General features: G+C 53.8%; 3 protein-coding genes across 21 annotated transcripts in view; all 3 read left to right on the top strand.

The window, feature by feature from the left end:
- The first annotated feature begins 5078 nt into the window (after window positions 1-5078).
- NKG7 (natural killer cell granule protein 7) lies at window positions 5079-6588 on the top strand. Its single transcript, XM_001116332.5, has 4 exons — window positions 5079-5549; window positions 5621-5767; window positions 5854-5988; window positions 6091-6588. Exons 1-4 carry the CDS (start codon window positions 5393-5395, stop codon window positions 6147-6149), a joined length of 498 nt encoding a protein of 165 aa, XP_001116332.4. The 5' UTR covers window positions 5079-5392; the 3' UTR covers window positions 6150-6588.
- Window positions 6589-8908: 2320 nt separating this feature from the next.
- CLDND2 (claudin domain containing 2) lies at window positions 8909-10777 on the top strand. The gene is made up of 4 exons (XM_077981122.1): window positions 8909-9496; window positions 9865-10005; window positions 10301-10420; window positions 10662-10777. Exons 1-4 carry the CDS (start codon window positions 9328-9330, stop codon window positions 10733-10735), a joined length of 504 nt encoding a protein of 167 aa, XP_077837248.1. The 5' UTR covers window positions 8909-9327; the 3' UTR covers window positions 10736-10777.
- Window positions 10778-11516: 739 nt separating this feature from the next.
- ETFB (electron transfer flavoprotein subunit beta) overlaps window positions 11517-19315 on the top strand; it is a 29129-nt gene continuing 21330 nt past the window's right edge. For 16 of the 19 annotated variants that reach the window (XR_013408786.1, XR_013408785.1, XR_013408788.1 and 13 more), the window contains exon 1: window positions 11534-11651. Coding sequence is in view for 3 of the 19 variants with exons in the window: in XM_077976837.1 (XP_077832963.1) it covers window positions 11595-11695 (101 nt within the window). In the remaining 16 variants the exon portion in view is untranslated. Of the gene's footprint in view, window positions 11696-19315 lie in introns of all 19 variants that reach the window. The other 3 variants (XM_077976837.1, XM_077976835.1, NM_001194707.2) reach the window with 2 other exon arrangements.

Genomic DNA, 19315 nt, shown 5'->3' with positions numbered 1-19315 from the left:
CTGGTCTCTGTCTACTGGTCTCAAGTGATCCTCCCACCTCGGCCTCTCAAAGTGCTGGGATCACAGGTGTGAGCCACCTCAGCTGGCCTGTGTCTGCTTTTGGTTTCCTGTAAATCCTCAAAGACAGCACCTGGCACACGGTAATCACTCAAAAGAACATTTGTTGAACCATAAATACTTATTCAGGCCAATTGATAGTGCTGTTTATTGACTTACATAAAGTATTATTTATTGAAAAGTACTCTAATGATACTGAGATTTAATATCCTTTTATCATTATGATAGTCATTAAATATTATGACTAGAGTGAGCCTCCATAGAAATGATAATGCCTTCCATAATAACTGTTTACCATTAGCATTCATTTCTTTATTAGAACGTAGGTTAATTGAGGATTAGTCTTTTTTTATTTTATTATTTATTTTTGAGACGGAGTCTCGCTCTGTCACCCAGGATGGAATGCAGTGGTGCGATCTTGGCTCACTGCAACCTCTGGCTCCCGGGTTTAAGTGATTCTCTTGCCTCAGCCTCCCAAGTAGCCGGAATTACAGGTGCACGCCACCACACCCAGCTAATTTTTTGGGGTCCTCCGTGGCAGATAGGGGCTACTGAGGAGCTTTCAAGCCTGGGAGAGGTTGGAAGGGGCTGGAGAAAGTTGGAAGAGACCTGGGGTGATTCAAAGAATCTGACAGTGCTTAGACAAGACTGACAGACACCTAAGAAAATCACGTGGCCAAGCAGGTGACATGAGCTGTGGACCCCGAAAATCTGAGACAGGTCTCAGTTAATTTAGAAAGTTTATTCTGCCAACGTTGAGGACGTGCACCTGTGACACAGCCTCAGGAGGTCCTGACGACACATGCCCAGGGTGGTCGGGGCACAGTTTGGTTCTATACATTTTAGGGAGACATGACATGTCAATCAATACATGTAAGAAGTACATTGGTCACGAGGTCAGGAGATCGAGACCATCCTGGCTAACACGGTGAAACCCCATCTCTACTAAAAAAAAATACAAAAAACTACCCGGGCGAGGTGGCGGGCACCTGTAGTTCCAGCTGCTCAGGAGGCTGAGGCAGGAGAATGGCGTGAACCCGGGAGGCGGAGCTTGCAGTGAGCTGACATCCAGCCACTGCACTCCAGCCTGGGCGATAGAGCGAGACTCCGCCTCAAAACAAACAAACAAACAAAAAAGTACATTGGTTCTTCCAGAAAGGTGGGGACAACTCAAAGCAGGGAGGGGGCTTCCAGGTTACAGGTAGGTGAGAGACAAATTGTTGCATTCTTTTGAGTTTCTTTTTTTCCCTAGATGGAGTCTAAGTCTGTTGCCCAGGCTAGAGTGCAGTGGCACAGTCTTGGTTTACTGCAACCTCCACCTCCTGTGTTCAAGTGATTCTCCTACCTCAGTCTCCTGAGTACCTGGGATTACAGGCGTGCACTGCCACACCCAGCTAATTTTTGTATTTTTAGAAGAGATGGGGTTTCACTATGTTGCCCAGGCTGGTCTCAAACTCATGACCTCAGGTGGTCCACCTGCCTAGGCCTCCTAAAGTGCTGGGATTACAGGTGTGAGCCACTGTACTGGCCTCTTTTGAGTTTCTGATAAGTCTTTCCAAAGGAGGCAATCAGCTATGCATCTATCTCAGTGAGCAGACATGACTTTGAATAGAATGAGAGGCAGGTTTGCCCTGAGCTATTCCCAGCCTGACTTTCCCCTTTAGCTCAGTAATTTGGGGGCCCCAAGATATTCCTTTCACAGAGCTCTCAGGAAAAGCTTCAGAAGGAGGCCTGGGGTTTTCCTCTGGCAACCACAGACCACATCTGGTTGAGAAAGCAGGTGGAGGTCCTGTGAGCAATTCCGTCTTCAAGGCCACAGCTGCCTTGCCTTTGTGCTCTTAAGAGATGGCCATGGCTGGCCAGGCGCAGTGGCTCACGCCTGTATTCCCAGCACTTTGGGAGGCTGTAGCGGATGGATCACCTGAGGTCGGGAGTTTGAGATCAGCTTGACCAACTTGGAGAAACCCTGTCTCTACTAAAAATACAAAATTAGCCGGGCATGGTGGCGCATGCCTGTAATCCCAGTTACTCATCAGGCTGAGGCAGGAGAATTGCTTGAACCCGGGAGATGGAGGTTGCCGTGAGCCCAGATCATGCCATTGCACTCCAGCCTGAGCAACAAGAGTGAAACTTCGTCTCAAAAAAAAAAAAAAAGAAAAAAAAAAGATGACCATCACCAGCTCTTACTGGCTTGTGGTATCTGTGTCAGAGGGCACCAAGAACCTGGGCCTGTGCCCAGCCTGTGACACCTACATGTGCAGAGACTCACTGGAGCCAGGTACAGGTCACCTGTGTGTGTGCACGCATGCAAGGGTGTGATGGTGATGGTAGTGGGACCCACGTGGGGAGATGAGACACAAGGTTACAGGCTTGGACGTGGAGGTGAAATGAGGATGAAAATGGGCAGAGTTACATATGAATTATAGAGGTTGCAGAGAAGAATGAAAGGACAGTGGCCGGGTGCAGTGGCTCATTCCTGTAATCCCAGCACTGTGGGAGGAAGAGACAGGTGGATCACCTGAGGTCAGGAGTTCAAGACCAGCCTGGCCAATATGGCAAAACCCCATCTCTACTAAAAATACAAAAAAAAAAAAAAATTAGCCTGATGTGGTGGTGCACAGTCCATAACCCCAGTTACTCAGGAGGCTGAGGCACAGGAATTGCTTAAACTCAGGAAGCGCAGGTTGCAGTGAGCCAAGATCATGCTACTGTACTCCAGCCTGGGCGACAGAGTGAGACTCCGTCTCAAAAAACAAAAAAACGATTGGGATGGGAATGAGAATAGGGTCAAGTTTCAGGAAGAGGATGGGGTTGGGTTTGGAGCAGGGTCTGGGGTTAATAATGGAGAGGGATTGGGGTAGGGTTTGGGAATGAGAATGAGAATGGAGTTAGATTTGAGGGTAGAAGGGGATTAAGGGTTGGAACTGGGAATAAGGATGGTGTTGAGTTTGGGAATTAGAATGATGTTAGGTTTGGGGATGGGGTCGAATTGGGGGCTGGGGTTGAGTGTGTAGTTGGGACTGAGAATGGAGTTCTATTTGAGGATGGGGATGGGCTTAAATTAGGGGTTGGAGCTGGGGTGGAGATTACAAATAGGGATGGGTTTGGGTTTGGAGTTGTGTTCAGGAATGGGAATAGGGTTAACTTTGGGGATAGGGATGGGTTGAATTTGTGGTTGGAACTGGGCTTGATATTGAGTTTGGGGATGGAGTTGGGTTTGGGGTTAAGGATGGCTTTGGGTCTGGGAGGTGGTCAGGGCCACAGATAGGCTGTGTGCTCTGACCTGCTACTCACTGCACACCATGGCAGATTTCTGGAAGCTTTTCCGGAGACCTGGCCTGCTCATGGCCTCTGCCACCTCTGGGAGCCTGTGCTCATGAATTGGTTCTCAGAGTGGTGCGGATCTGAGTGAAGGATGGGGGCTGCCAATCGGAGTCTCTCCAATAAAGGAGAGGAACCAACCTCCCAGGTCATTTCCCGTTCTCCACATTTGCCAGCTGTCCTGGGACTGCTGGCCCAGTTCATCTTCAAGACAGAGGTCCTCTTCCAGACTATTCCCTGTGTATTAGTCTATTCTCACACTGCTATAAATAACTGCCTGGCCGGGCGAGATGGCTCACGCCTGTAATCCCAGCACTTTGGGAGGCCAAGGCAGGCAGATCATCTGAAGTCAGGAGTTCAAGACCAGCCTGTCCAACATGGTAAAAACCCGAAAACCTGCTAAACCTGAAATCTACTAAAAATACAAAAATTAGCTGGGTGTAGTGGTGGGCACCTGTAATCCCAGATACTTGGGAGGCTGAGGCAGGAGAACTGTTTGAACCCAGGAAGTGGAGGTTGCAGTGAGCCGAGATTTTGCCACTGCCCTCCAGCCTGGGTGACAAGAGTGAGACTCTATCTCAAAAAACAACAACAGCAACAGCAATAACAAAAGCTGCCTGAGACTTGGTAATTTATAAAGGAAAGAGGTTTATTTGATTCACAGTTCAACATGGCTAGGGAGGCCTCAGGAAACTTACAATCAAGGCAGAAGGCGAAGGGAAAGCAAGGTACCGTCTTCACAGGGTGGCAGGAAGAAGTGCCAAGCGAAGGCAGGAAGAGCCCCTTAAAAAACCACCATATCTTGTGAAACCTCACTATCACAAGAACAGCAGGGGGGAACCCGCCCCATGATTCAATTACCTCCACCTGGTCTCTACCTAGACATGTGGGGATTATGGGGATACAATTCAAGATGAGATTTGGGTAGGGACACAAAGCCTAACCATAGCACCCTGTTTCACAGAGGCCAAGTTTTCCTGGGTCTTCTACGTGGGCTGTGGTACCTTCACCTTACACCTGCTCACGAGTGAGGTGTTGCCAGGACCTGATGTTGGTGTGGATGGAAGAGGCTAACGTTTCAGGGGCTGGAGAACCCTCGACCGAAATCCTTATGTCTCCCAACACCCCCTAGGCCTCCTGATCCTGGTGACAAAGGCCACCAGGCTGGAGCCCCCACCAAAGCAGAGATGCCACTGAACTCATTATATCAGATGAGGATGTGGGTATGTCTGCCTCTCTGCAAACCTTTCAGAATTGTGATTCTCTGCTGTTTACCTGCCCTCGGCATATGCTCCAAACTGCGGCCCAGGATTCTGAGCTCCCACCCGCCCCTTCCTCCCTCGGGACCTGGAGTTCAGGACCCCAGCTCCTTCCTCCTTAAGCCCCAGGAGTTCTAACTCCCAAGCCCCCTCCTTTAGTAGAGACCCTAGACTTGGGGCCTTCTTCTTCCAAAATGGAAGACTGCAGAACCCACAGGAAAGCATGACACATCGCCAACTGTCCCCTCCAGCCACATCTCCCCTCCCACTTAACGCACACCCTAGCCCGATTGGCTTCCTCCCACCTCAGGGCCCCCAAGCCTCTCTCTCTCTCACCTCTTCCAGGAAGCCCCAACTTGGTGTTGAAGGTTCCAGGGGTGGGAGCTGTAGAACCTGTGACAGAGGCAAGTTCTAAACCACCACCCAAACCACTGATGATCTGACACCCTCAGTGCCCTCCCCCACCACACACTAAGCGGGGAACCGGACCCCGGGGAGGGGAGGGAGGACGTTGCCTGTGCAATCCAGGAAGGGAGGGTATGTGAAAAGCCAGTTACCGGGAACTGTGTGAAACCAAACCAGCCTCATCTGACAAAGCACACGAACCCTCACTGCCCCGACTGCTTGCTGGTCTCTCTTTGTTGAGCTCCAAGGACCCAGGAGTCCGGGTGCACAGCCTCCTTCCCTCTGAGATTCAACAGTCTGATCAGCAGCCTCTTCCTCCTCCAGGACCCAGAAGCCCCGTGCTCACCCCCATGGAGCCCTGCCGGTCCCTGGCCCTGCTTGTGGGCTTCCTGGGCCTGATGTTCTGCCTGATTGCTTTGAGCACCGATTTCTGGTTTGAGGCTGTGGGTCCCAACCACTCAGCTCACTCGGGCCTCTGGCCAACGGGGCATGGGGACATCATAGCAGGTAAGGGGAATGGGTGTCCTGCGGAGGGGTTGCCAGTGGGGATGGGTGTTCAGTGGTCTTCTCTCGATCAGGCTACATTCATGTGACGCAGAGCTTCAGCATTCTGGCTGTCCTGTGGGGCCTGGTGTGCGTGAGCTTCCTGGTCCTGTCCTGCATCCCCTCACTGTCCACCCCAGGCCACGGCCCCCTTGTCTCAACCATCACAGCCTTTGCTGCAGGTAAGGACTCTGGACTGGACTGGGGCATCGGGAGTCAGTGAATTCCTGCCGAAGGGTTGAGCTATCTCTCTTGTCCTTGCCCCCAGCCCTCTCCATGGCAGTGGCCATGGCGGTGTACACCAGCGAGCGGTGGGACCAGCCTCCACACCCCCAGATCCAGGCCTCCTTCTCCTGGTCCTTCTACCTGGGCTGGCTCTCAGCTATCCTCTTGCTCTGCACAGGTGACTATCCTGTCCACTGCCCTGGGGAGCTTGGGAGGGCCAATAGGGGGCCCTGAGGATGAAGGGCAGGGGCAAGTGCTTAAACTCTTTCTGGCCTCCCAGGTGCCCTGAGCCTGGGTGCTCACTGCGGCAGCCCCCGGCCTGGCTATGAAACCTTGTGAGCAGAAGGCAAGAGCGGCAAGATGAATTTTGAGTGTTGTGTTCCAAAGGCCTCATCTGGAGCCTCCGGAAAGTCTGGTCCTACATCCGCCCCACCCTTTCAGCCCTTCCCCAGCCCCTCTGCTTGTTTCTTCATTCATTCAACAAAATTTGGCTGGAATCTGGCTATTCTGAGATTAATTCTGCCAAGACCTAAGCCAACCGTCTGCCAGCTCCATGGTAGGAGCTGAGCACCAAGAGAAGGTGACAGCCCACGAGGCCGACCAGCCTGCAGGGCGCTCCTGCCCAGCGCAACTGCCTGGCCTGTGTGGATACAGGCTCCAACCTGGGTCTATCTCTCCCCTTCTCCAGCACTTTTCTTTCTCCCTTTAGCTGGCTCTCTTTCCTTCTCTTTCCCTCTCTGATTTTGTACCCCTTGCCAAAACTCAGCCCTTCTTTGCACGCAGTCTCTCTCAGTTCTTTTTGCACATTTCCCCATGCTGGGTACACTAGCACGGGTCAGACCCAGGCCCTGCCTGCCAGGGCCTCAGTCTGTGGGGTGGTGGGGAGGAGGCACTTACAGACCAGAAGCAGTTAATACAGGCCAGACAGCAGTCCCAGTGCAGGGAGAACACCAGAAAAAGACTAACCATATTGTGGAGGGATGGAGATGACTTTTCTGGAGAGAGAATGTTTAGGGGCTTCTTAAGGGCCAAGGAAAGGTAATATCCAGGCAGAGGGGCCTGAAGATGAACGTGCAGAAAAGTCAGGAGTCTTGTGGGAATGAAGAACGGTAATGTATGGCCAGGATATAGAATGTTGGGGGCAGGAGATGGAAAATGAAAAGGGAGAGGCAGGTGGGGGTTATGGCCTCTAATGTCATGCTGGATTTTCTCTTGAGCATGATGGGAAGTTGGGAAAAAATTGGAGGCAGAGGAGGGACAATATCAGCTCTGGGTACCAGACAGACCCCCCTGTAGACATGGAGGGGAGGCCAGAAGGTCAGGGAGGAACTTGGCAATGCAACAGGTGGGACATGATGAGGCCTGACCTGGAACCAGGAAAGGAGGGAATGAGCCAGACAGATTCAGGGGCAGGAGGAGCAGGACTTGGGGACCCAAGGCTTTTCAGGGTGAGGGGCAAGAAGAAGGTGAGAACAGTGCCCAAGGGTCTGGCTCGATGAACTGGATGGGATGGCAAGGCCATCCCTAATATGGTGGAAGACACTAAGCTCAGATGGAATATGGTTGACGATTAAGGCCCTGAGGGGCAGCCACAAGCAGGTGAGAACTTGAGTCAGGCTCAGGGGAGAGACCTTGGGTTGGAGATCGAGTTTTGGATGGAGCATTAAGGAGCACTCAAACTTTGGCAGTGAGGAGGCTTGCTGGCAAGGGAGTGCAGGGTGGAGCTTCAAGGGATACCCAGATTTACAAGTGAAGGGGAGAAGGCAGAGGAGCAGAAGTCTGCAGTTAAATAGCTGGGGACCTGGAGAGCTTCTGCGGTGCCTAGAATGTCAAGGGAAGAGAAGTTTCTTGTTTTTTTTGAGACGGAGTCTAGTTCTATCACCCAGGCTGGAGTGCAATGGTGTGATCTCAGCTCACTGCAACCTCCGCCCCCTGGGTTCAAGCAGTTCTCCTCCCTAAGCCTCCCAAGTAGCTGGGATTACAGGTGTGCACCACCACACCTGGCTAATTTTGTTGTCTTGTTTTTTGTTTTTTTTTTTTCTGGAGATGGAGTCTTGCTATGTGGCCCAGGCTACAATGCAATGGCGCGATCTCAGCTAACTGAAACCTCCATCTCCTGGGTTCAAGTGATTCTCCTGCCTTGCATCCCAAGTAGCTGGGATTATAGGTACCCACCATCACTCCCAGCTAGCCTGGCTAATTTTTGTGTTTTTAGTAGAGACAGGGTTTTGCCACATTGGTCAGGCTTGTCTCAAACTCCTGACTTCAGGTGATCTGCCCGCCTCGGCCTCCTAAAGTGCTGGGAATACAGGCGTGAGCCACTGCGCGCCTGGCCAAGGGAAGAGAAGTTTCTAAGAAAGGGCTGGGAGTGGTGGCTCACACCCATAATGTCAGTGTTATGGGAGGCCAAGGTAGGATTGCTTGAGCCCAGGAGTTTGAGACCATCTTGGGCAACACAGTGAGACCCCATCTCTAAAAAAAATCTTAAGAAAATTAGCCAGGTGTGGTGGCACATGCCTATAGTTCCAGCTACTGGGGAGGCTGAGGCAGGAGGTTTCCTTGAGCCCGGGAGTTCAAGGCTGCAGTGAGCTGTGATGGCACCACTGCACTCCAGCCTGGAAGAGAGAGATGGCTCACACCTATAATCCCAGCACTTTGGGAGGCTGAGGCAGGCAGATCACGGGGTCAGGAGGCCGAGACCAGCCTGGCCAATATGGTGAAACCCCGTCTCTATTAAAGATACAAAAATTAGCCAGACGTGGTGGTGTGTGCCTGTAGTCCCAGCTACTTGGGAGGCTAAGGCAGAATTGCTTGAACCCAGGAGGTGGAGGTTGCAGTGAGCCGAGATCGCGCCACTGCACTCCAGCCTGTGCAACAGAGCAAGACTCCATCTCAAATAATAATAATGATAAAAGAAGGACTTGGCCTACCATGTAATGGCCCCCAAAGCTGCTGTCTGAATCTAAGCTGTCACTAAGTTGCATGCTGCTGGGGTGTATGTGTATGGTTGTGGGGGGAGTGAATATCCCTTTAAACAGCCACTGGGGAGGGGGTTCTGGAACCCCCGGCCTCACAGAGACCCAGCCTCCCTCCCCCCATCTCTCTGGGCTCTGTGTCTAAGGAGCCCTGGGGCGCTGGGTGTGAGTCACTTAGGTGGGCGTGTGTGGACGGGTGTCTGGGGAGGGCACTGAACAGGCTGAAGGGGCATTCCACTGTGGGGAGACATCTCTGGGAAGACAGGTTCCTCACAGCAAAGCCTGTGGTGAAGGTCTCAGAGGCCTCTCAGGGGAAGTCTCAGGGTCCCCAGGAAGGGGAACGAGGTCTGGAGGGAGGAGGTTGTGGGTCCTCAGGCATGCTTGTTGAGGGAGGGGGTCTTCAGGTTCCCAGAAGCAGGGATCTCAGGCAGGAGTACTAGGGGAGGAGTGTGGAGGAAGCGGCCTCCTAAGCTGGGGGCCTCGGGGTAGGAAGGGCCTGGGCCCATCCTGCCCTTGTGGCCCCCGGCTGCAGCCTCAGTGGCATGGGGGTGAAGCGGAGCCTCCAGAGAGGGGGCATTCTGCTCAGCCTCGTGGCCAACGTCCTCATGGTGCTCTCCACGGCCACCAACTACTGGACCCGCCAACAAGAGGGCCACAGTGGCCTGTGGCAGGAATGCAACCACGGCATCTGCTCCAACATCCCCTGCCAGAGTGAGGCTCCGCCCGCCCAGATGGCAGAGGGCACTTCAGACTCCCAGGGCTCGGGACACACTGCTGGGCCCATGGCGAGACGCCCACCCCTTCCACCCCGGGCTCAGTTGCAGCTGTCCCTCCTCGGCCGAACCCGCCACGAACCCCGCCCCTCGACTTGTGGGCTTGTCCCTGACCCCCTCCCCCTCCCGGTCGCGGCAGTAACCACAGGTCCTGACGTGACCTCCAAGTCTCCGTCCAAACGCCTGACTCCGGGTCGGGGGAACTCGGCTCCTGCTCACACACCGGGTTGGGGGGAGGAGACAGGAGAGCCGAACCCGTAGCGGCTGGGGCGGCGCCCGCGGGGCTGATGCGCCCGCTCTCCCCAGCCACGCTGGCCGTGACTGCGGCGTGCATGGTGCTGGCGGTGGGTGTCGGCATGGTGGGCATGGTGATGGGACTGCGGATTCGGTGCCACGAGGGCGAGTCGCTGCGAGGCCAGACCACGAGCGCCTTCCTCTTCCTCGGCGGTGAGACTGCAGCGGCAGGCGGGGCGGGCCTGGGGTGATGGAGGGGCCTGGTCACCAGGGGCGGGGCTTGAGGTACTCGTGTGGGATCCGAGGGGCGGGGCTGGAAGATGCCGAGAGAGGTGGGCGGGGCTCGAGTCAGAGTTCAGAGCGGGAGGCGCCGGAAGGGGCCTGGGCCAGAGGCGGGCCGAGAGCCGATAGGCGTCGTCTGATGGAAGGGGGCGGGTCTGTAGGGGCGTGGCCTGGGTGCAGCCCCACCAGGCCCAGCTAGCTCATCCTGCGGCTGGGCGGGGCCCAGGACTGCTGCTGCTGACCGCCTTGATAGGCTACACGGTGAAGAACGCGTGGAAGAACAACGTCTTCTTCTCTTGGTCCTATTTTTCTGGGTGGCTGGCCTTACCCTTCTCAATTCTCGCGGGTAACCTGCACAGCGGGAAGAGGGTGGAGGAGACTGCCCAGAAGACCCTCACCCCAGAGGCTCCCCAGCTGCCCTTCCAGTAAACCCCGGGGACCTCTCAGGGACTCCCCAACACACTAACGACTCCCGCAGACCCGGCAGAGACCCCCTTGGAGCCCCAAACCCCAGTTCCCGGGGCCCGCCAGCCCATCCGCCCCAGGGCCCACCTTCCTTTTCCCGCCCCGCGTCCCCTTCCCCCCAGGCTTCTGCTTTCTGCTGGCAGATATGATCATGCAGAGCACCGACGCCATCAGTGGATTCCCCGTGTGTCTGTGACTGCAGCCTGCCTGGGGCAGAATAAAGGAACGGCTTTTTTTTAGCGCTGCGGCTCCGCGTGCTTTTCTGGGGGTCGTGGGGACGCAGGCACGGGGTTGCATAGAGACTCAGGGAGGACATAAGGACACGAACCTATAGGGAACGTGGAGACGGGGAGACACAGATATAGAGACACAAGTCTCCACGGATTGGGATGGGAACAGGGACATGTGGGAGGGGCGGGGCCAGGATGGGACGTGGGCTTTTGGAGAGGGTGTGGAGGGGCTGTGGGGACGACATGGAGGTGAAGTAGAGACGTGGACAGGGGAGGATATGGATATGGAAAGGACAGGGAACACGGGGATGGAGAGAGACCGACACGCGAGGATTCAGAGGCCTGGGAATACGAGTACCACGACTTGGAAAGGCCGGAAAGAAGTGGGGGATCTGGAGAGGAAGAGGAGATCCGGGGATACCGGGAAGCGTTTATAGGACCGGGAGGATCTGGGAAGCGTTTATAGGACTAGGAGGATCTGGGAAGCGTTTATAGGACCAGGAGGATCTATAAACTCCGGGCGCGCTTCCCTCCAGTGCACGACCTTTCCCCTAGTTCTCTGCCCTGCCCCCTCGGCCAGGCCTTTCCTTCCCTCTCGGGGTCCGGCTGGCTCCCCAAGATCCGCTTCCCATTGGTTTGCGTTGCTTGCCACACCTCCCTTCCCTCCGGCCTCTCGATTGGTCCTCTGTCGGGGAGGCGGGCTCTGCAGTGGTTGACTGGCTGACCGTGCTGCGCGCAGGCGCAGAGAGGGGCGGGGTGGGGTCGGGTGTCTGGAAGAAGCGACTGAGGGTGCAGGCTGACCCTGTAGGTGGCTGCGGCGGGAAGATGGCGGAGCTGCGCGCGCTCGTAGCTGTCAAGAGGGTCATCGACTACGCCGTGAAGGTGACCGGGCCCCCCTCTCCCACGTCCCTGAGTCCCGCAGCCATGTGCTTCCGGGGCCAGGAGCGCACACTGGGTGGGGGTCTTCTTGTTACCCCCGACCTCTGCCGCTCTAACCCCTATACGTCAAAGTCACACCTGACGGCAAAAATCAAAAGAGTGAAGTTCTAACATCCGATCCCTCCGGGGTCACGGCCATGTTCTCTTTTCCCTCGTTCTGGATTCACTCTCTTGATAACTGTTCAGAGTGAGTTGCTTTCTCCATTTCTTACCCACTGGAAGAAGTCATGGTCCCTGTTTAACGCACGGAGAAACTGAGGCACAGAGAGGTCACCCAGCTAGAGAAGGGCAGAGCCGAGCGTTCTATCCAGGTTCCTCTGACTGGTTTCACCCACTGGGCTGCATTGCTTACCTTTGTACTATTACTCGAAATGTGCTATAGGGAGTCAGACAGGGCCCTGTGCGGCCCCAGAAGCTGCTTGCCACCCTCCATAGCCACAGGGTGAGCCAGGAGGCTCTAGCTAGGGAGAGAGAAGTGTGTTTGCTAGAGGTGAAAGTTCAAGGAGCCAACCTGACTGAGCTGGGGATAGCTCACATTCTCCATGAAAGGGGTGGGGGAGGGCACTCTGAGCGCCTGGCTTGTCCCCAGAGGGAGGCTGGTGTGGACAGAGGTGAATCAGACACGGTCTCTCAGGCCCGTTTCTCTCAATGCTTGGCCTGAACTGGACTGAAGATGGTGACTGTCCATCCACATCTGTCCTTCCCATCAGCCTGGGGACTTACCTCTGTGTCCCCAGCATTACCTAGCATGGGGCCTGGCACCCTGGAGGCCTCAGGGTGGGCGAAACCAGGGTCACAAAGTTGACACTGATACTGCCCCTGCCTGCTTAGGGAGCGGGCTAGGGAAGAGGGTACAGGAGCCAGACTTGAGCATGAAAGCGTCAGTGATCATAGCAGCCAGCATTTAGTGGGTGTTTACGTGCCAGGCATCCTTCCAAGTCCTTTGTAGAGATTAAGCTATTCAGTCCTTTCAGTACCCTTTGTATTATTTATTATTTATTTTTATCTTTTGAGATGGAGTTTTGCTCATTTTGTCCAGGCTGGAGTGCAATGGTGCAATCTCGGCTCACTGCAACCTCCGCCTCCCGGGTTGAAGTGATTCTCCTACCTCAGCCTCCCAAGTAGCTGGGATTACAGGCATGCACAACCACACCCGGCTAATTTTTTATATTTTTAGTAGAGATGGAGTTTCACCATGTTGGTCAGGCTGGTCTCAAACTCCAGACCTCAGGTGATCCACCCGCCTCGGCCTCCCAAAGTGCTGGGATTATAGGCGTGAGCCACCGTGCCGGCCGACCCTTTGTACTATTAATTCCATTGGATAGATGAGGAAACTGAGGCCTGTCAGATTTCCCAGCCAGTAAGTGGCAGAGTTACAATCAAAACCCTGGGCAAGTCTGGCTCTAGACTCTGCTCTCCCATCTCCCTCAGTGCCCCCTGTCCTAATGATGCCTCTGACAGCACATGACAGGGATGTCGCCTCCAGCCCGTTTGAGACACATTCCTCTTGAGGTCCTGGGTCCCAACACTTGGTTTCCTCCCTGCTCTGACTGTCCATTACTGTCACATCTTTGAACTCCTACAGTCCCCTGGGCATCCTCTATCCCAGCCCTGGCCTTCCCTGCCTGGCATGTCTGGGTTTGGATCTGTTTCCCCCATGGTGCAGGCCCACGTTTGACTCAGCTCTGGTCCCAGCATCACTCAGCACAGAGCCTGGCACCTGGATGTCTCTGGTGTGCTCAGGGAGAGAACAGAGGGGAAGCGTGAAGGCAGTGTTGGATCAGCTCCTGTCCTTTCCAGAGGGTGCTGCCTTCCCCTCCCACAGTGCCCCAGGGCTCCCTGCATTACATCCTGTCTCACTGGATGTGTCTGTTGATGTCCTTTTCAGAACAAACGAGTGATTCAGACCCTGCCAGCTTCCTAAGCACCAGATTAGACCTGGGCAGTGTCCCACCCCCTTTCCCTTCTCCTCCCAAAGCTGTCAGTTCTCCACCCCTGCCCCACCCTTCCTGCCCTATTGTCTCTTGGTCCCATTGTCTCACCTGGACCCTCACCCCCGTCCTCCCTCGCTCCCAGTCTCTCCCCGTCAGAGCCCACCTGTACCCATTCTTAGGGGCCTTTGTGCACCCAGAGCTGACCCTGCTCTCCCCTGCTCCCAGCCTGCCTGTGGCTCTCCAGCACCCTCAGGACAGGGTCACAGCCCCTCTGCCTGGCATTTGGGATGCTTTGTGGTCCAGCCTCCTCTTCATGGTCTGCTTCAGCTGTCCACTTCCCTCCTTGGACCCTCCCTTACCCTTTGTGCTTCCACCACTGCGACCTACTCTTCCTGTCCTGACAGGCCAGGCCGCGGCTCGCCCGTTCCATGCCTTCTTCCAGCACCACCCTCCTACCTCTGCTTTCTATCCTTTGTCCTGCCCAACTCCCACTCATGGATTATATCAAAATCTAATGATTCTCGGCCAGGTGCAATGGCTCACACCTCTAATCCCTGCACTTTGCGAGGCCGAGGCGAGTGGATCAGCTGAGGTCAGGAGTTTGAGACCAGCCAGGCCAACATGGTGAAACCCCATCTCTACTAAAAATAAGAAAATTAGCCAGGCGTGGTGGCACGTGTCCGTAATCTCAAACAAACAAATAATAAAACCAATTTAGTGATTCTCTCTGGCATCGCCTCCTCCAGGAAGCCCCTGACCCTACACCCTCAGGCTGCCTTCATATATCCCTGGGGGCTTCTGCAGTCCCTAGGTTTCCTTCCATCAGCCCTCGCCAGACTGGATTGGGATCCTCTGTTGACCCCATGTTCGCCACTGCCCTACTCTATCATCCCCAGGTTGGTAGCTCCCTGCAGAGAGGGCCATGTCTGATCCACCTCTGTTCCCAGAATCATACACTCACTCCCTGACCTCTTTCAACTCCCTGTGCAAACATCACCTTCTCTGGGAGGACTTCCCTGTTTGCCTCCTTAAAATCACAGGCCCTGGAGTCCCTGTGTTTTGCTGTGTTTTCCCCTATACTTTGCAACTAGGAAGGGAGAGGAAAGTGTGTTTGCTAGAGATGAAAGTTCAAGGAGCCAACCTAACTGAGTGGAGGGAGTGGCTCACATTCTCCATGAAAGAGGCGGGAGCAAGGGGCACCCTCTGAGAGCCCAGCTTGTCCCCAGAGGGAAGCTGGTGTGGACACTTTGTAATCCACAGTGTCATTTACTTATTGATTGCTCTGGTGTCTGTCGCCGCTTCTGGAATTTGTGCCCCAGGTGTGGGGAAGACAGTTGGATGTGGTCACTGCTTCCTGAGACTGGGTGCACTGCTAGAATAGTTCAGACCTCAGACTCCGAGCCCAGCGCCTGCATCCACTTCCTGCTGTGTGACCTTGAGGAAATTGCCTCACCACTCTGAGCCTCGTTTTTCTACTTTGTACAATGGGGATAATGGTAATATACTTTATTGAGTTGTGATGAAAATTAAATAAGCCCTTGGAGTTTCTTTCTCTGTTTGTTTGAGATGGAGTCTCGCTCTGTCACCCAGGCTGGAGTGCAGTGGCACAATCTCGGCTCACTGCAGCCTCCGCCTCCCGGGTTCAAGTGATTCTCCTGCCTCAGCCTCCTGAGTAGTAGGGATTACAGGTGCGGGCCACTACACCCGGCTAATTTTTGTATTTTAAGTAGAGACAGGGTTTCATGATGTTGGTCAGGCCGATCTTGAACTCCTGACGTCAGTTCAGGGCAGATCAGGTGATCTGCCCATCCCGGCCTCCCAAAGTGCGGGGATTACAGGCTGGAGCCACCGCGTCCGGTCTAAATAAGTCCTTGGAACAGTGCCTGGCACACAGTGTTTTGTTTTACTTTTTGAGATGGAGTCTATCTCTGTTGCCCAGGCTGGAGTGCAGTGGCATGATCTCAGCTCACTGGAACCTCCATCTCCCAGGTTCAAGCAATTCTGCCTCAGCCTCTGAGTAGCTGGAATTACATGTGTGAGCCACCGCACCTGGCTAATTTTTGTATTTTTAGTAGAGTCAAGGTTTTGCTATGTTGGCCAGGCTGGTCTAGACCTCCTGACCTCAGGTAATCTGCCTGCCTCAGCCTCCCAAAGCACTGGAATTACAGGTGTGAGCCACTGTGACCAGCTGCAATAAGTGTTTTTATTGGCAGTAGTAGTAATGGAAGTTTAGTCATTCATTTATTCAAAACATAACAAATGCTCTGTTCAGAGTGTATTTGTGTGTGTGTGTGAGTGTGTATGTGTGTCCGGCTGCGTGCATGTTTCCGGGTATGTGTGTGTATCCAGCATCCTAATAAGTATTTGGCAACTCAGTAACACCCTGTCCTATCCAGGGGCACATTTTCCAGTAAACTGATGAATCTTAACCTTCAGGGCCTCTTTCAAGACCCCAGGAGAAAGGCTGGGCACGGTGGCTCATGCCTGTAAACTCACACTTGGGAGGCTGAGGCGGGCGGATCACGAAGTCAGGAGTTTGAGACCATCCTGGCCAACATAGTGAAACCCCGTCTCTACTAAAAATACAAAAATTAGCTGGGTGTGGTGACGCGTGCCTATAGCCCCAGCTACTCAGGAGGCTGAGGCAGAAGAATTGCTTGAACCAGGGAGGCGGAGATTGCAGTGAGCCGAGATTGTGCCACTGCACTCCAGCCTGGGTGACAAAGGGAGACTCTGTCTCAAAAAAAAAAAAAAAAAAAAGACCCCAGGAGAGGCTGGGGCAATTTTGTATTTATTATCTGGGATTCATTTTCTTTTTTTTTTTTTTTTTTTTGAGACAGAGTCTCGCTCTCACTCTGTCTCCTGGGAATGAGTCAGGAGCTGGGAATGAGGAGGTTGGGGCTGGGAGTTCTGCCAGAGCAAGAGCAAGATGGGGCTTGAGGCCCTTCTGAAGCCTCTCTGACACACAGCAAAAAGCTTGGGGCCTCTTACTGCTGGGTGGGTGAGGTTCTTTTCTGTCTTAAAGGGGCAATTCCTACGTTGTATTTTATTTATTTATTTATTTATTTATTTAGAAAAAAGGGGCCAGGCACTGTGGCTCACACCTGTAATCCCAGCACTTGGGAGGCTGAGGCAGGCGGATCACTTTAGGCTAGGAGTTCGAGACCAACCTGGGAAACATGGATAAACCCTTTCTTTACAAAAAGTAAAAAAAAAAAAAAAAAATAGCCCGGCATGGTGGTGCCCACCTGTGGTCCCAGCTACTGGGGAGGCTGAAGTGGGAGGATTGCCTGAGCCTGGGAGGCGGAGGTTGCAGTGAGCCAAGGTGGCACCACTGCACTCCAGCCTGGGCAACAAGAGAGACGAAAATAACAGTTCTTTATCTTTCCTCTCCTCCTCTAGCTCCTCCTCCTCTTTCTCCTTTTTCTTTTTTTTTTTTCCTTTTCTTTTTTCTTTTTTTTTTTTGAGATGAGGTCTTGCTCTGTCACCCAGGCTAGAGTGTAGTGGCATGATCACGGCTCACTGCACCCTTGATCTCCTGGGCTCAGGTGATCCTCCCGCCTCAGCCTCCTGAGTAGCTGGGACTACAGGTGTGTGCCACCACACCTGGCTGCTTTTTGTTGTTGTTGTTGTTGTTGTTTGTTTGTTTGTTTTGAGGTGGAGTCTTGCTCTGTTGCCCAGGCTGGAGTGCTGTGGCGTAATCTTGGCTCATTACAACCTCCACCTCCTGGGTTGCAATTCTCCCTGCCCCAGCCTCCTGAGTAGCTGCAATTCCAGGCGTGCACTACCATGCCTGGCTAATTTTTTATTTTATATTTATTTTTAGTAGAGATGGGGTTTTGCCATGTTGGCCAGGCTGATCTCGAACTCCTGACCTCAGGTGATCCACCCACCTTGGCCTCCCAAAGTGCTGGGATTACAGGCATGAGCCACCACACCCAGCTGTTTTTGTTTTTTTGTTGTTGTTGTTTGTAGAACCTGTTGCTCAGGCTAGTATCCAACTCTTGGGCACAAAGGATCCTCCCACCTTGGCCTCCCAAAGTTCTAGGATTATAGACATCAGCCACTGTGCCAGGTCTCCATCCTCCATCTTTTAATGTTACCCTCTCCATGAGGCACAGCCAGAGTGGGAAACCCCTTATGGGTCCCACCTTCTCATCTCGGATTCTGTCCTGCCTGTGGGAGGAACAGTTACACCCACAGCCTCAGAGAAAAAGGGACAGGGAAATAGCAAGAGCGTCCCAGTGTCCTCACCGGGCCCAGCTGCCACCCGAGATCTGCTCTGGCTAAGCCCTGGGTGGCGGCCACATGGGAGAAGAGAAAGAGGGCAGGCCCCAGGCCGAATGGGCAGCTCCCTACAGCTCCTTAGCAAGGCTTCTCTGGATGTCCCTGGAGGCTTTTTAAACATTTGTGCCCCAAACCAAACTCACCATCTTCCCAGCTCAGGCTGATGTACAGACTGGAAGCCCTTCTTTGGTGTCATCTTCCCATCGCGCACCATGGCCTGTCAGTTGCACCTCCAGAGACCTCTTGCATCTGTCTCTGTTGTCACAGCTGTCTGTCCCAGTGTCACCTCTCACTTTGGTGACAAATAGCCACCTAGCTGTCTCGTCACTGCCTCTCATCTTTTTCCAGTTTTCTCCACCAAGAATCCAGAATGACTTTATAAAAACTCAGGTTGGGCCGGGTGCGGTGACTCACGCCTGTAATCCCCTGCCTTTGGGAGGCTGAGGTGGGTGGATCACTGGAGGTCGGGAGTTTGAGACCAGCCTGACCAACATAGTGAAACCCTATCTCTATTAAAAATACAAGAAATTAGCCGGGCGTGGTGGTGGGCGCCTGTAATCCCAGCTACTCCGGAGGCTGAGGCAGGAGCATGGCTTGAACTGGGGAGCCGGAGGTTGCAGTGAGCCAAGATCACGCCATTGCACTCTAGCCTGGATGACAGAGCAAGACTCCATCTCAAAAAAAAAAAAAAGAGGATTGTGGTAGGCCAAGAAATAGCCCTCTAAAACAGCCAGGTTTCAATCCCTGGTACCTGAGAAGGGAAAATCACTTAGAAACAGGGTCTTTGCAGGCTGGCCGCGGTGGCAGGCTGCCTTTGGGAGGCCGAGGAGGGCAGATCACCTGAGGTCAGGAGTTTGAGACCTGGCCAACATGGTGAAACCCTGTCTCTACTAAAAATACAAAAATTAGCCGGGTGTGGTGACGCATGCTTATAATCCCAGCTACTTGGGAGGCTGAGGCATGCGAATTGCTTGAACCCGGGAGGCAGAGGTTGCAGTGAGCCGAGATTTCACTGCTGTACTCCAGCCTGGGTGACAGAGCGAGAGCCCATCTGGAAGAAAAACATAGAAACAGGGTCTTTGCAGATGTGATTAAATTAAGCATCTTGAGATGGGGGCATTACCCTGGATTATTTAGGTGGGCCCTAAATGCCATCTCAAGAGTCCTTATAAGAGAGAGACAGAGGGAGACTAGACACACAGAGACAGGAGAAGGCCACATGAAGACAGAGCTGAGGATGCTGGCACTGAAGATAAAGCGATGCAGCCACAAGCCAGAGGGTGTCAGAGCAGAAGCTGGAGGAGGCAAGAAACGTGCTCCCCACAGGGCCTGCACACCCCTTGGTCTCACCCTGGTGAAACTGACTTTGGACTTCTGGCCTCCAGA

Source organism: Macaca mulatta, chromosome 19 (genome assembly GCF_049350105.2).
Source record: "Macaca mulatta isolate MMU2019108-1 chromosome 19, T2T-MMU8v2.0, whole genome shotgun sequence".
NCBI classification, from domain to species: Eukaryota; Metazoa; Chordata; class Mammalia; order Primates; family Cercopithecidae; genus Macaca; species Macaca mulatta.
The sequence above is the reverse complement of the archived record's forward strand: the minus strand, read 5'-3'. Positions and strand labels throughout refer to the sequence as shown.